Source organism: Danio rerio, chromosome 10 (genome assembly GCF_052040795.2).
Source record: "Danio rerio strain M-AB ecotype USA chromosome 10, GRCz13ab, whole genome shotgun sequence".
Taxonomy (NCBI): domain Eukaryota; kingdom Metazoa; phylum Chordata; class Actinopteri; order Cypriniformes; family Danionidae; genus Danio; species Danio rerio.
The window spans coordinates 47533752-47546837 of record NC_141030.1 but is presented as its reverse complement, the minus strand read 5'-3'; the positions used below and the strand labels follow the sequence as shown (position 1 = coordinate 47546837).

Here is a 13086-nt window from a genome sequence, read left to right as displayed (position 1 = left end):
TAAATACATAAATAAACAAATATATATATATTTGTATAATATATATATCAGCAAATAAAAATATATATATATGTTTATTTATGTATTTATTTATTTATTTCATTTATTTCATTTATTTATGTGTCTAAATGAAGTGCTATCGATGCATATTTTGATATATTAAGAGTATGAAAAATCCACATAGAACATGATCTTAATATATGATTGATTATTAGGTATGAAAGAACAATCTGTGATTTTAATCAGGACAATGTGTTTTTGATTATTGTCAGAAATATACTGCTTACTGCTGTAATTGTATTTCTTCACACTTATGTTTGTGCATGTAAGGCCTACTTTCTTAGTATATTTTTCTGAACTTAAAAATCCAGACCTAATGCATCATTTTCTACTAATTCAACAGCCATGAGCAACACTTTCCTTCTCAGCTTGTGTTTTTGACCACAGTACGGCTCACTAGGAGGTCTCAGTGGCTCTCTCTGGAAGTTGTCGAGGGTCTAGTGTCCCCTCATGAGCCCGTCTCAAATCTCGCTGTTATCTGGGCGCTGGTTTATTTCGCTGGCAGCATACCGCTCTACACGGGACGGCAGATATCTGTCCGTGGGATTAACAGAGTGTCTTAATGTTGTGTTTATTGCTCTCTGGAGATCCTGATCCTAGATTGTTGCTCTTTCTCTCACCGTCTTTATCTGTTCGGCACATGGGGAAAAACACACACACACTCACACATGACCACATCTGACCTCCAAGACGTTTTGCCTCAGCTTGTCCAGTTCCTGTGAGAGCATGTTTATAATTTCACTGATTTACCTGGCAATTCCCTGACTGAAAAATTCAGGCTTTGGTTCAATGCATGTGTTAAGTAGAATTTATTTAATTTTATTTAATTTTATTTTGTGCCGTTTTATTTTATTGCATTTTATTTTATTGAATTTTATTTTATTTATTGCGGTTTTAGTTTTTTATTGCATTTTATTATTTTTATTTTATTTTAATTTATGTTATTGCATTTTATTGCAGTTTATTTTTTGCTGTATATTTTATTGCATTTTATTTTGTTGCAATTAATTTTATAGATTTTTTCATTTTATTGCATTTTTATTTAATTGCATTTTATTGAATTTTATTTTATTTACTGCGATTTTTAGTTTGCATTTTATTATTTTTATTTTATTGCATTTTATTTTCATTGCAATTTTATTTTATTGCATTTTATTTTATTGCAGTTCATTTTTTTGCTTTTTAGTTTAATGCATTTAATTTTGTTGCCATTTATTTTATAGATTTTTTTTTCCGAATATTTATTTATTGTGTTTCTGCATTTTGCAGTTTATTTTATCGCATTTTATTTATTGCATTTTGATTTATTGCATTTTATTTTATTGTATTCATTTATTTATTTCATTTATTCCATTCCCTTAGAAAAAAATACTGTAAAAAAATTATGTTATTCACAATATTTGCATCATTGTCCAAATAAATTATTGGCATTTTTGGAAGCAGTTACTGTTTACTTTGTGTTATGTGTAATTTTCTTTCAAGTTGTCATCAAAAAAACATCAGCATTAGCTAATATTATCTTTTGTTTTATTGTAAACAGTATTTTATATAAGCCATCGTAGTTATTTTCTTTTTTTAAGTGAATACAATTTTTGAAATTAGCATTTAAATGAAATTTGAAGCAGTATTTTAGTTTGAATTTGTTAAAAAATATATAAACGATACTCAATATAGGTGTTTTTAATTAATTATTAATATTGTTTTAAAATGTAATTTAATATCAAGTACTTTTATTACTTTATATAATAAAAATATTAACAATTTAATCGTGTTATTTAAAGATTCCCTTTTTTTTAATATACTTTTATTTACATATTTATTATCTGGATTGATTCTGTGCTCACAAACGGCATAAACGGCTTTCATCAGCGCAGACACAAGATGTCCTGCTTTAACTTGTGATTTAAGGCTCATCCTGACATACACACATACACACATCCAGCCTGATCAGCTAGTTGGAGAAGCGTGAGCTGGACATCACCGTCGACTAGTGGCTAAAGGAGCTTTAATATGGATTACACGTCTGAAAAAGCTTAAAGTTACATAAGATCTTGCTGAAAGTTGAGCTCAATGCCTTAAACTAAGATCTCCAGGACTCTTTGTATGCAAACCCATATAAGAATAATGTTTTATTAGATGCTAAATGCATATTTTACACAGGATTTAATCTAAATGACTGGAATCCCATTACAGTAACTACATAATTTGTTGTTAAATCAGTTATTCCTCTCCCAAGAAACTCTTATTTTTAGCCGCTGTTAACCAGAACGCTCTGTTTCTTCACGCATTGGAGCACTAAGTGAAACACACACGTTTTCTGATAGAGATCTGTGTGTGTGTTTGTGTGTTCAGGAACGAAAGCCGGAGTCTTTACAGTGAGCGGAACGAGTGAAGAGGAAAGACTGCGCTGAGGAACGACAGAGGAAGGAGAAGGAGACGAGTGTGGACTGTACTTTTGGAAGAGGAAGGAAAAAACAGACAGAAGTCATGGGGAGGAAAAAGATTCAGATTGCGCGGATAATGGACGAACGCAACAGACAGGTAAAAACAAACAGATCTTCGGTTACAAACGTAATCTAAAAGTATAAAAGTAATGTAAAAGTAATCCATAAGTAGTCAGATTACATTATCATAAACGTGTAATCTAAGGAATTATATAAATTTAGTTTTATAATTAATAGCTGAGAACAATTCATAAGTAATCATCTCACACACACACACACACGCATGCACACAGAGTGTCATCATGATTATTTCCAAACATCAAGCACTTGTTATTAGAGTAAATTACTTTATAAACTACTTGTAATCCGACTACAGTTACATTTTTATGGATTACATATTAAATTACATATTATTTTACACTATGGTAGTAAGTACAAGATCATCTAAATTTAATATATGTGACGTCAAATAAGGGTTAGCATAAAAGTAATCCAAAAGTAATCCATAAATAGTCAGATTAAATTACAATAATTTAAGGGATTATATTACTGACTACACAAGATTCAGATTGCGCGGATAATGGACGAACGCAACAGACAGATAAAAAAAAATAGATCTTAGGTTAGCACAAACGTAATCTAAATGTATAAAAGTAATGTAAAAGTAATCCATAAGTAGTCAGATTACATTATTATAAACGTGTAATCTAAGGAATTATATAAATTTAGTTTTGTAATTAATAACTGATTACAATTCATAAGTACTCCACTCATTTCTACACACACACACACACACACACACGCATGCACACAGTGTCATCGTGATTATTTCCAAACATTAAGCACTTGTTATTAGAGTAAATTACTTTATAAACTACTTGTAATCTGACTACAGTTACATTTTTATGGATTACATATTAGACTACATATTATTTTACACTATGGTAGTAAGTAAATGATCATCTAAATTAAATATTTGTGACGTCAAATAAGGGTTAGCATAAAAGTAATCCAAAAGTAATCCATAAATAGTCAGATTACATTACCATAATCTATGGTTAGCACAAATGTAATCTAAATGTAATCCAAAGGTAGACAGATTACATTACTATAAATGTGTAATCTAAGAGATTACAACACTGACTACAAATGTTGTTGTGCTGTATACACACACCCAGTATCTAATCTAGATTATTCCAAAAGTATTTGCAATTATTGTAAACTACTCTTTAAAATACTTGTAATCCATCTACAGTTACTTTTTTTTGGATTGCATTACATTACAATACAACGGCAAGTACAAGATTATCCAACTTCAATATTTGTGACATCAAATAAGGGTTAGCATAAAAGTAATCCAAAAGTAATCCATAAATAGTCAGATTACATTACCATAATCTAAGGTTAGCACAAATGTAATCTAAATGTAATCCAAAGGTAGACAGATTACTTTACTATAAATGTGTAATCTAAGAGATTACAACACTGACTACAAATTTTGTTGTGCTGTATACACACACCCAGTATCTATTCTAGATTATTCCAAAAGTATTTGCAATTATTGTAAACTACTCTTTAAAATACTTGTAATCCATCTACAGTTACTTTTTTTTTGGATTACATTACATTACAATACAATGGCAAGTACAAGATTATCCAACTTCAATATTTGTGACATCAAATAAGGGTTAGCATAAAAGTAATCCAAAAGTAATCCATAAATAGTCAGATTACATTACCATAATCTAAGGGATTATATTACTGACTACACATTTTGTTTTGTGATAAGTAACTGATTACAATTTATATGTAATCCACTCAGCTCTGTATACACACACACATCGCGATTATTTCCAAACATCAAGCACTTGTAATTAAAGTAAACTACTTTTTAAAATGCTTGTAATCCGACTACAGTTACTTTTTATGGATTACATATTAGATTACATATTATTTTACACAACTTCAGTATATGTGACATCAAATAAGGGTTAGCACAAAAGTAATACAAAAGTAATCCATTTACGTTACCATAAATGTGTAATCTTATGCTGTGTTCACACCAGACGCAGAGCGCACGGATAAATCACGTTATTCGCGTATAAATAGACGCATGAACATTTAAGTTTACTTGCTTCATTCGCGTGTCAAATCTGATTCATTCGCGCATCAAATCCCACATCATTTGCGTCAAATTCACTTTAGAACAGACGCGGATTCGCGTCATGGGCAGGGCTTCTGTCTGCCCGGTGACTGTAGCCTCATTGCTAAATGGCTAACAGAATACATTGAGAGAATAGCTGTGTTTATGCGCTTTGTGAAAGCTAAAAAAGTGTCGATATGTTTAGGTCTGGATCTGAGTCCACAAGATCCTTTCAGAGGTGCACCAGCCCTGTGAGCTCAGAAACTCAACCTGGATGATGGAGATTTTAACGGTGCTTCTGACTGAGCCGAGCCCAGTTTGATGAACTGTTGTCGGTGTTTGCTGGAGGATTTCCCCTGGGACACCAACAACAGGCACTACGTCATAATCACGCCCCCACAAGAGCAAGCTCCTGATTGGTTAAATGAATGTGAATGTCCGCTTAAGTTAAAATTTTTGAACTTGAGTGATTTGTGTGAAATGTGCGTCAAACGTGTAAAACGCTCAATTTACGCCACGGCATTGGCGAAATTCGCACCATTTGCACCACGCTCATCACTCGTGCTTGATGCTTCTTCCGTGTCTGCTGTAAACACAGCATAACGCCTGTTTCACACCGCAAGCGTCAGCGGCGCGTGAGCAGAGCGTGAGCAGCGCGTGTGTTTTCGGCGTCCATGTTAACAGATTAGAGTTTTCATACCGCACGCAGCAGCAGCGCGTCAGTGCGAGGCGTGAGCGTCGCCGAAGCAGCAGTGCAGCGATAGTTTCGGCGCTGGGTCTATTTTTGACGCGCTGCTCACGCTCAATTAAAGTGACAGTGCATTGATAATGACCAAAACACATTGAATGACAGTAAAAAGTAGCAATTTTACCCAATAAATACGATAATAATGTCAAATGGTTTATATATAGTCATTCAAATGAACTTAAAACGATTAAAAACGGCAACAAACATTTATTTAGGCCCGAACTACAAAACCAAATGTAAAACTATTTTAGTATCAGTTTTGCTTAAGTTGCACACTAGTTGTTGTAGGAGAGGGGAAATAGAATATTTATACGGGATTTGTAGTCCATAGCAAAGTGTATTGTGGGTAGTGTAGTGCGACACGCATACTGGATGATGTGAGCTCGCTGTGTTCTGTGCAGCTGAGCAGAAAAAGAAAGTTCTAATCGACTTTGTTTTATGTTCACTCGAGTTATTCCTACCGGGAGCTGTTTGCACTGTGAATCTGACAACACGAAAATAAGTAAAATAATGGCCTGCATTGGTTACTTTTGTCCGTCTCATCATCTGCACGAGCATGAATTAACGAGCTGTTATTCTGCCGCTGGACAGATGAAAAGTTTAAAAGGTGTATTTGTATATAGATAGACATGGGTAACTAGATAGAATAGACAGAGATAGGTTGATCTCTGCAGCAGCTGCCGAAGAACTGCGCGCTGCAGACGCAGCTGGTGTGAAAGGCAAACGCCTGCGTGCTGCTACTGCTCGACATACGCGCTGCTCACGCTCTGCTCACGCGCCGCTGACGCTTGCGGTGTGAAACAGGCGTAAGAGATTATATCATAAATTGTGTTGTGAACACTGTAGGGAATTAACTTGCCTAAATATGTCTTCCTGTAGTGTTTACTGTGTGTACGCTAATTAAACCATCCAGTTGTCCACTTATATTAGACGTTTGATTACGTATAGTATTCAGAAATTTAGAAAGGGAATTGCGTAGATCATGAAGTGAAATCATTCTGAATGTTGTAGTCTAGAACACAACACAGATGAACGTATTGAAAGACAAGTAAAATAAAGGATCTTGAGTATGTGAAGTGGTTTATGCAGACTGAATGCTGAATATGTGGAGCTGTTGGTGGGTATTAGCTTGTTAAGAACTAGCGCTCCGGTGGTCTGACCCGCAGCTATCAGCGCTAGCATGAAATTAAATAGTTCCAGCTTTCAATCCTGATTTCACGTTTGGCCCTTCAGATGCACAGATGTGTGTGTGTGTGGGGTCAGGATAAATGCAAAATAAATAAATAAATAAAAATAATAATAATAATAAATTTAATATTTTAATAAGGGCGATACGGTGGCGCAGTGGTTAGCACTGTGGCCTCACAGCAAGAAGGTCGCTGATTCGAGTCCCGGGTGGGTCAGTTGGTGTTTCTGTGTGGAGTTTGCATGTTCTCCCCGTGTTGCCGTGGGTTTCCTTCGGGTGCTTCAGTGTCCCCCACAGTTCAAACACATGCGCTATAGGGGGATTGATCAACTAAATTAGCCGTAGTGTGTCTGAATAAGCGTGTATGGATGTTTCCCAGCACTGGGTTGCAGCTGAACGGGCATCCGCTGTATAAACTATATGCTGGAATAGTTGGCGGTTAATTCCTCTGTGGCAACCCTTGATGAATAAAGAGATTAAGCTGAAGAAAGATTATTCTATGATTTTATACCAGATACACCAAACCCCTCAGAAATGCCTCTGTTTGTAAATTGAGCTGTTAGAAATCAATGAACTAGATTTGTAATGACGAACTTGCAATCTTAGTCTAATCGAATACAAACTCTATGCAGTTTTTGTAAAATTGTAGTATTCACAGTTCCAATATTCAATGATTTCAATTAAAAGGGCGCCAGTTCCACCAAAACGCCTCAGAAATGCCTCTGTTTGTAAATTGAGCTGTTAGAAATTAATGAACTAGATTTGTAGCAACGAAAATTGAGATTTTTGTCTAATTAAATCCAAACCCCATGCAGTTTTTGTAAAAATTGTAGTTTTCACAGTTCCATTATTCTATGATTTCAAATATAGGGTGCCAGATCCACCAAAACCCCCAGAAATCCCTCTGTTGGTCACTTGAGGGGTTAGAAATCATTTCCCCCCCTAACCTTGATACGTCTGAAAATATTGGCTAAAATGTTTTGGTTTTCACAGTTCTAATATTCTATCATTTTAAATATATGGGCGCCAGATCCACCAAAACCCCTCGGAAACACCTCTGTTTGTATATTGAGCAGCTAGAAATCGTTGAACTATGTTTGTAACAACAAAACTTGCGATTTTAGTCTAATTAAATATAAACTCAGTTGCTAAATATAAACTCATGCAGTTTTTGTGAAATTGTAGTTTTCACAGTTCTATTATTCTTTAATTACAAATGTAGGGATGCCAGATCCACCAAAACCCTTCAGAAATCCCTCTGTTGGTCACTTGAGCAGTTAGAAATATTTTTTACTTAACCATGATGTCTCTAAACATATCGATGAAATTTTTTTAAATTTTTCATAGTTTTACGATTCTGATTTCAAATATAGGGGCGCCAAATCCATCAAAACCCCTCAAAAATGCTATGTTTTTGTAAATTGAGCAGTTAGAAATTGTTGAACTATGTTGGTAACAACGAAACTTGTGATCTTAGTTTAATTAAATACAAACTCCATGCAGTTTTTGTAAAATTGTAGTTTCCACAGTTACAATATTCTATAATTTTTAATGCAGGAGCGCCAGATCCACTAAAACCCCTCAGAAATCCATATGTTGATCACTTTAGGAGTTACAAATATTTTTTTTCTTAATCGTGATGCATCTGAACATATCAGTGTAAAAAAAAATTTAGTTTTCACAGTTTCATTATTCTATCATTTCAATTATAGGGGCGCCAGATCCACAAAACCCCCTCAGAAATGCTTCTATTTGTAAGTCGAGCAGTTAGAAATCGTTGAACTATGTTTGTAACATTGAAATTTGTGATCTTAGTCTAATTAAATACAAACTCCATGCAGTTTTTGTGAAATTGTAGTTTTCACAGTTCCATTATTCTATGATTTCAAATATAGGGGCGCCAGATCCACCAAAACCCCCCAGAAATACATTTTTTTTGTAAATTGAACAGTTAGAAATCGTTGAACTATGTTTGTCACAACGAAACTTGTGATCTTAGTCTAATTGAATACAAACTCCATGCAGTGTTTGTGAAATTGTAATTTTCACAGTTCCATGATTCTTTGATTACAAATGTAGGGGCGCCAGGTCCACTAAAACCCCTCAGAAATCCCCCTGTTGGTCACTCGAGCAGTTAGAAAGTGTTTTTCTTCACCGTGATGCGTCTGAACAATGCGTCACTTCAGTGTTTGAGTGGATAAATGTCTGCCTGTCGTGTGTGTTTCCTCCACCTGTCTCCATCCCCCATTAGTGACCAGCACAGCGCCGGAAGCACAAGCAGAGCCATTGTGGAGGGAAACCGTCGGACACTTCCTGTTATGACAGGAAATGCACGCAAATGTGCTTCCTGACCCCCATGCAGTGGCACCATTAGTCTCTCAGCGCCGCCCTTTCCCGCTGATATTCTGTGTGCCATGTCTTAGATTCACTCAAATAAACCTGCATGCTTATTTATGCCTGCAAAATGTGTGTGTAAAGCTCAAAGTAAAGAACATTTAAATTAAACACATGCAATTATATAACATGAATCTATACAGAATGCATGCATATTCATCTTCATAATGCATTATTATTGCATTCTGGAAATAGTCTTAACCTAATATATATATTATTATTGCATTATATATTATTATTGCATTCTGGAAATAGTCTTAACCTAATATATATATATATATATATATATATATATATATATATATATATATATATATATATATATATATATATATATATATATCGAATCGGCAACTTCTCTTTAATTATTAAATGATGTTACCATGTTTTAATCTAATTATTTTGATTTCATTGACCACTTTTGTTATGTAAAAATTTAAAATATAAAAATTTTTTAATTGAATTGTTTGTAATTTATAAGAACGTTTAATTGAACATTTAAATTACCAGTATTAACCTCAATGAAATGAACAAAAATTATTGTTGTTTATAAGTTATTTATATTAATTTATCTCAGGTTATATATATGTTTTAAAATAATATACAATGAAAAAATTATGTATAATATAATATAATATAATATAATATAATATAATATAATTTTCTGCACATTCCAAAAAAACCTTTTAAAGTATTAAATTAAATTAAATTAAATTAAATTTAATTTAATTTAATTTAATTTAATTTAATTTAATTTAATTTAATTTAATTTAATTTAATTTAATTTAATTTTATTTTATTTTATTTTATTTTATATGAATATTTTTCTCTATTTCTCAGTTTATACAGGTAACGTATTTTGGTGCATTTAAACAAACAGATTTATTAAACTGATATATTTACTAAAATACAATTTTAGTCACCAAACATATTTAGAAATTGAAAGATAATGCAATTAAATTCAAGCTAAATATTGCAAAAAAATTACAACCTACAAAATGTAACAACATTTTTTAAAAATGTTTCCTCATTTTTAATATTTGTACTCAATATTTTTTGGCTGTACTAGATTTTGGACCGTTATTGTAAGTTATTTTGTTTGATAAGCTCCAGATTTGGCTTCAGTACTGACTAATCTAATGTATATGTACAAATATAATATTGTATAACTTCCTATTAAAAATATTAATTTAATTGAGATATTTGTGAGGGGTGTACTTATATATGCTGAGCATTGTAAGAGCCTAATTAGCGTTATAGCGTTATATATGTCTTATTGTTGTATAATTTTTTTTCGATACGCTTGGGCACAAGAAAGTATTAAACTTTTTCTTTTTTGTGTCAAGTTTGGTGACCCCTGGTCTAAAGCCTAAATAAACAAACGCATATAATCAAAAGTACAAACAATTTAATATACAAAGACATAATAAAAAGTATAAATATAACAGTATTGGCAGAAAAAATCAAAAATAATGTATGAAATAACAGTAAAGTTTTCATTGTTTAAATAATTAAATACAATTAATTTTGGTTTATATACTTTTATAACCTCCTGGTTAAGGTTTGCTTAAATCCTACACAGTCACAGGCCTTAAAAACACATCCAAATGAAAATCCTTGGTCCCACTTTATATTAAGTGTGTTACCACTACATAGTTTATTACATCATTTTAACTTAAAAATTCTAAAATGCTGATAAGATTTAAACTTTTAAGTTGCCAGAATAATTTTATTAAGTTTTCAAAACAGGAAAATATTGATAATTACATCAATTTAAAAATGCAGCTAATTTAAAGGTAAATATATCTGTGAGTTACTTTAAAACAATATTTAACTTTTAGCAACTCAAAGAAATTGAATTGATAATTCACACTAATAGAGTTGTTTTGGATTTTTAAGTCCACACACTGATGTTTTTTTGTTGTTATTTTTTTATAATGATAATATGGAACAGTACTTGATTTTGTTTGGTAAAACAATGAAATACTGTGGTTTAATACACATATAAAACTAGCGAAAAACAAAAATGTTGAAAAAATTTATTTCTTAAACACATGAACAACTGGGTTTGTTTTCAATTTTAATAATAAAAAATAAATTGAACAACTTATTTTTTGAGTACTCAACTTAAAAATGTGAGGTTTTTGCTATGTAAAAATGCCTCTGATTGAAGAGGAAAAGATTTGGCTAACATAAAAAAGTTTGTTGTCTGAACTTCATTTTGTTAGATCGTAACTTCAATACATTAAACTGTTGCGTTCATTTATTTTGTTTTATCTAAACAATATTTTTTAGAGTGTATGTACTAGCCTCAATAAATAAATACAATGTACTTATTGGATGGTCAACAGTGTATTTACAAATGCAATTACAGAAGTTAGTTACAGATGTAATAACATACAGGTATTTAATCAAGCATAAGTACAAAGTAAATACATGTATTTACACAATAAGTACATTGTAAGAAACTATTAATTTCTGTGTAAGTACATATTAGTTAAGGGCACTTAATATAAAGTGGGAACCAAATCTTTAACTCAGTTTTAAGCTTTAAGTTTTGAAGTTTTGAAAATGAGCCCACAGGGCAGGTATTCTGAACTGTGGTGCTGATCAACTATAATCCCGACTTGACATTGCTGATCCTGCGATGTGACTATTGCAGATTCACACATTACGATATCAATGCTGAGACAATATAATGTGTAGCCCGACTTAAAAGTCTTTAGAAAAGTCTACATTTGGCTTAAAACAAAATTATGCAGCAAGTTCAGCGTGCAGGAAAATGTAAAACGCTGGTGTTTGTGACTCAGACATGTGAGGAAAACGAAGAACATGGTGCAACCGGCATGTGTGTATGCTTGTGTGGGTGTCTCAGTGAGCATGTGTAAGACATCTGTCGCTCTTGTGTGTGTGTATGTGTGTGTGTGTGTGTGTGTGTGTGTGTGTAATCTCCATCATGTGGAGGTGAGAGCATCAGTGTGTTGAGCTGTAGGAGTGAGAAGATCACCCTGCTGGAGTGTGTTTGTGACGTCTGAACTCTTGCAGCACACACACACACAGAACATGCATTGCTTGTGCACTTTGGCATGCATATAAACAGTTGAAGCCAGAATTATTAGCCTCCCTTTTTTCTTTTTTAAATATTTCCCAAATGATGTTTAACAGAGCAAGGAAATTTTCACAATATTACTGATAATATTTTTTCCTCTGGAAAAAGTCTTATTTGTTTTATTTTGGCTAGAATGAAAGCTGTTTTTAATTTTTTTAACACCATTTTAAGGACAAAATTATTAGCCCCTTTAAATGTCACTTTAAGCTGTATAGAAGTGTCTTAGAAAAATGTCTAGTCTAATATTATTTAATGTCATGATGGCAAAGAGAAAATAAATCAGTTATGAGAGATGAGTTCTTATTAGAGATGAGACCTTCCACCCGGTCGCCCCAAAATGTTGTGCAAAAATAGAAAATAAAAAAGTGCACAGATTCTGTCAATAATATATATATATATATATATATATATATATATATATATATATATATATATATATATATATATATATATATATATATATATATATATATATATATATATAAAATAAAAAATTAATAATAATAATAAATAATAATAATAATAATAATAATAAAAAATGTATACTGGACTGTAATATATATATATATATACATATATATATATATATATATATATATATATATATATATATATATATATATATATATATATATATATATATATATATATATATATATATATTACAGTCCAGTATACATATAGTAATAATAATAAATAAATAATAATAAAAAATAGGTGAATAAATACATCACCTCTGCTCATATCTGCTGCTGTAACGAGTCAGAAATGAGACACCTCATGTACAGTATGAAAGAGCCAACGTTTAGCGATAACATTTCCGTTAAATAATCCAGAGTTTCAAACATTTCAGGCAGATTCCTCGAGAGAGTTTGTCTCTCTCATTGATCTCCTCACAGATGCAGCGTTTGTTCACCGACTGTTTAAATGGTGGCTTTGGGAAATTGTCCTTTCTGAGTGAAACCTGCTGGCGAGCCTAAAGGTGATGCTGGGTCATCATTA

At 32.2% G+C, this 13086-nt stretch overlaps 1 protein-coding gene and 1 long non-coding RNA gene across 2 annotated transcripts in view; one reads left to right on the top strand and one right to left on the bottom strand.

Moving 5' to 3' along the window:
* mef2ca (myocyte enhancer factor 2ca) overlaps positions 1-13086 on the top strand; it is a 108785-nt gene that overhangs the window by 41145 nt on the left and 54554 nt on the right. The window contains 1 exon segment of the mRNA NM_131312.2: positions 2413-2601. Coding sequence (NP_571387.2) covers positions 2548-2601 — 54 coding nt within the window. The 5' untranslated portion in view covers positions 2413-2547.
* On the bottom strand, positions 2475-6667 carry LOC147842209 (uncharacterized). Its single transcript, XR_015501680.1, has 3 exons — positions 6160-6667; positions 4110-5253; positions 2475-3762 (listed from the first exon to the last, which is right to left on the bottom strand). It is a non-coding gene; the product is annotated as an uncharacterized LOC147842209 (long non-coding RNA).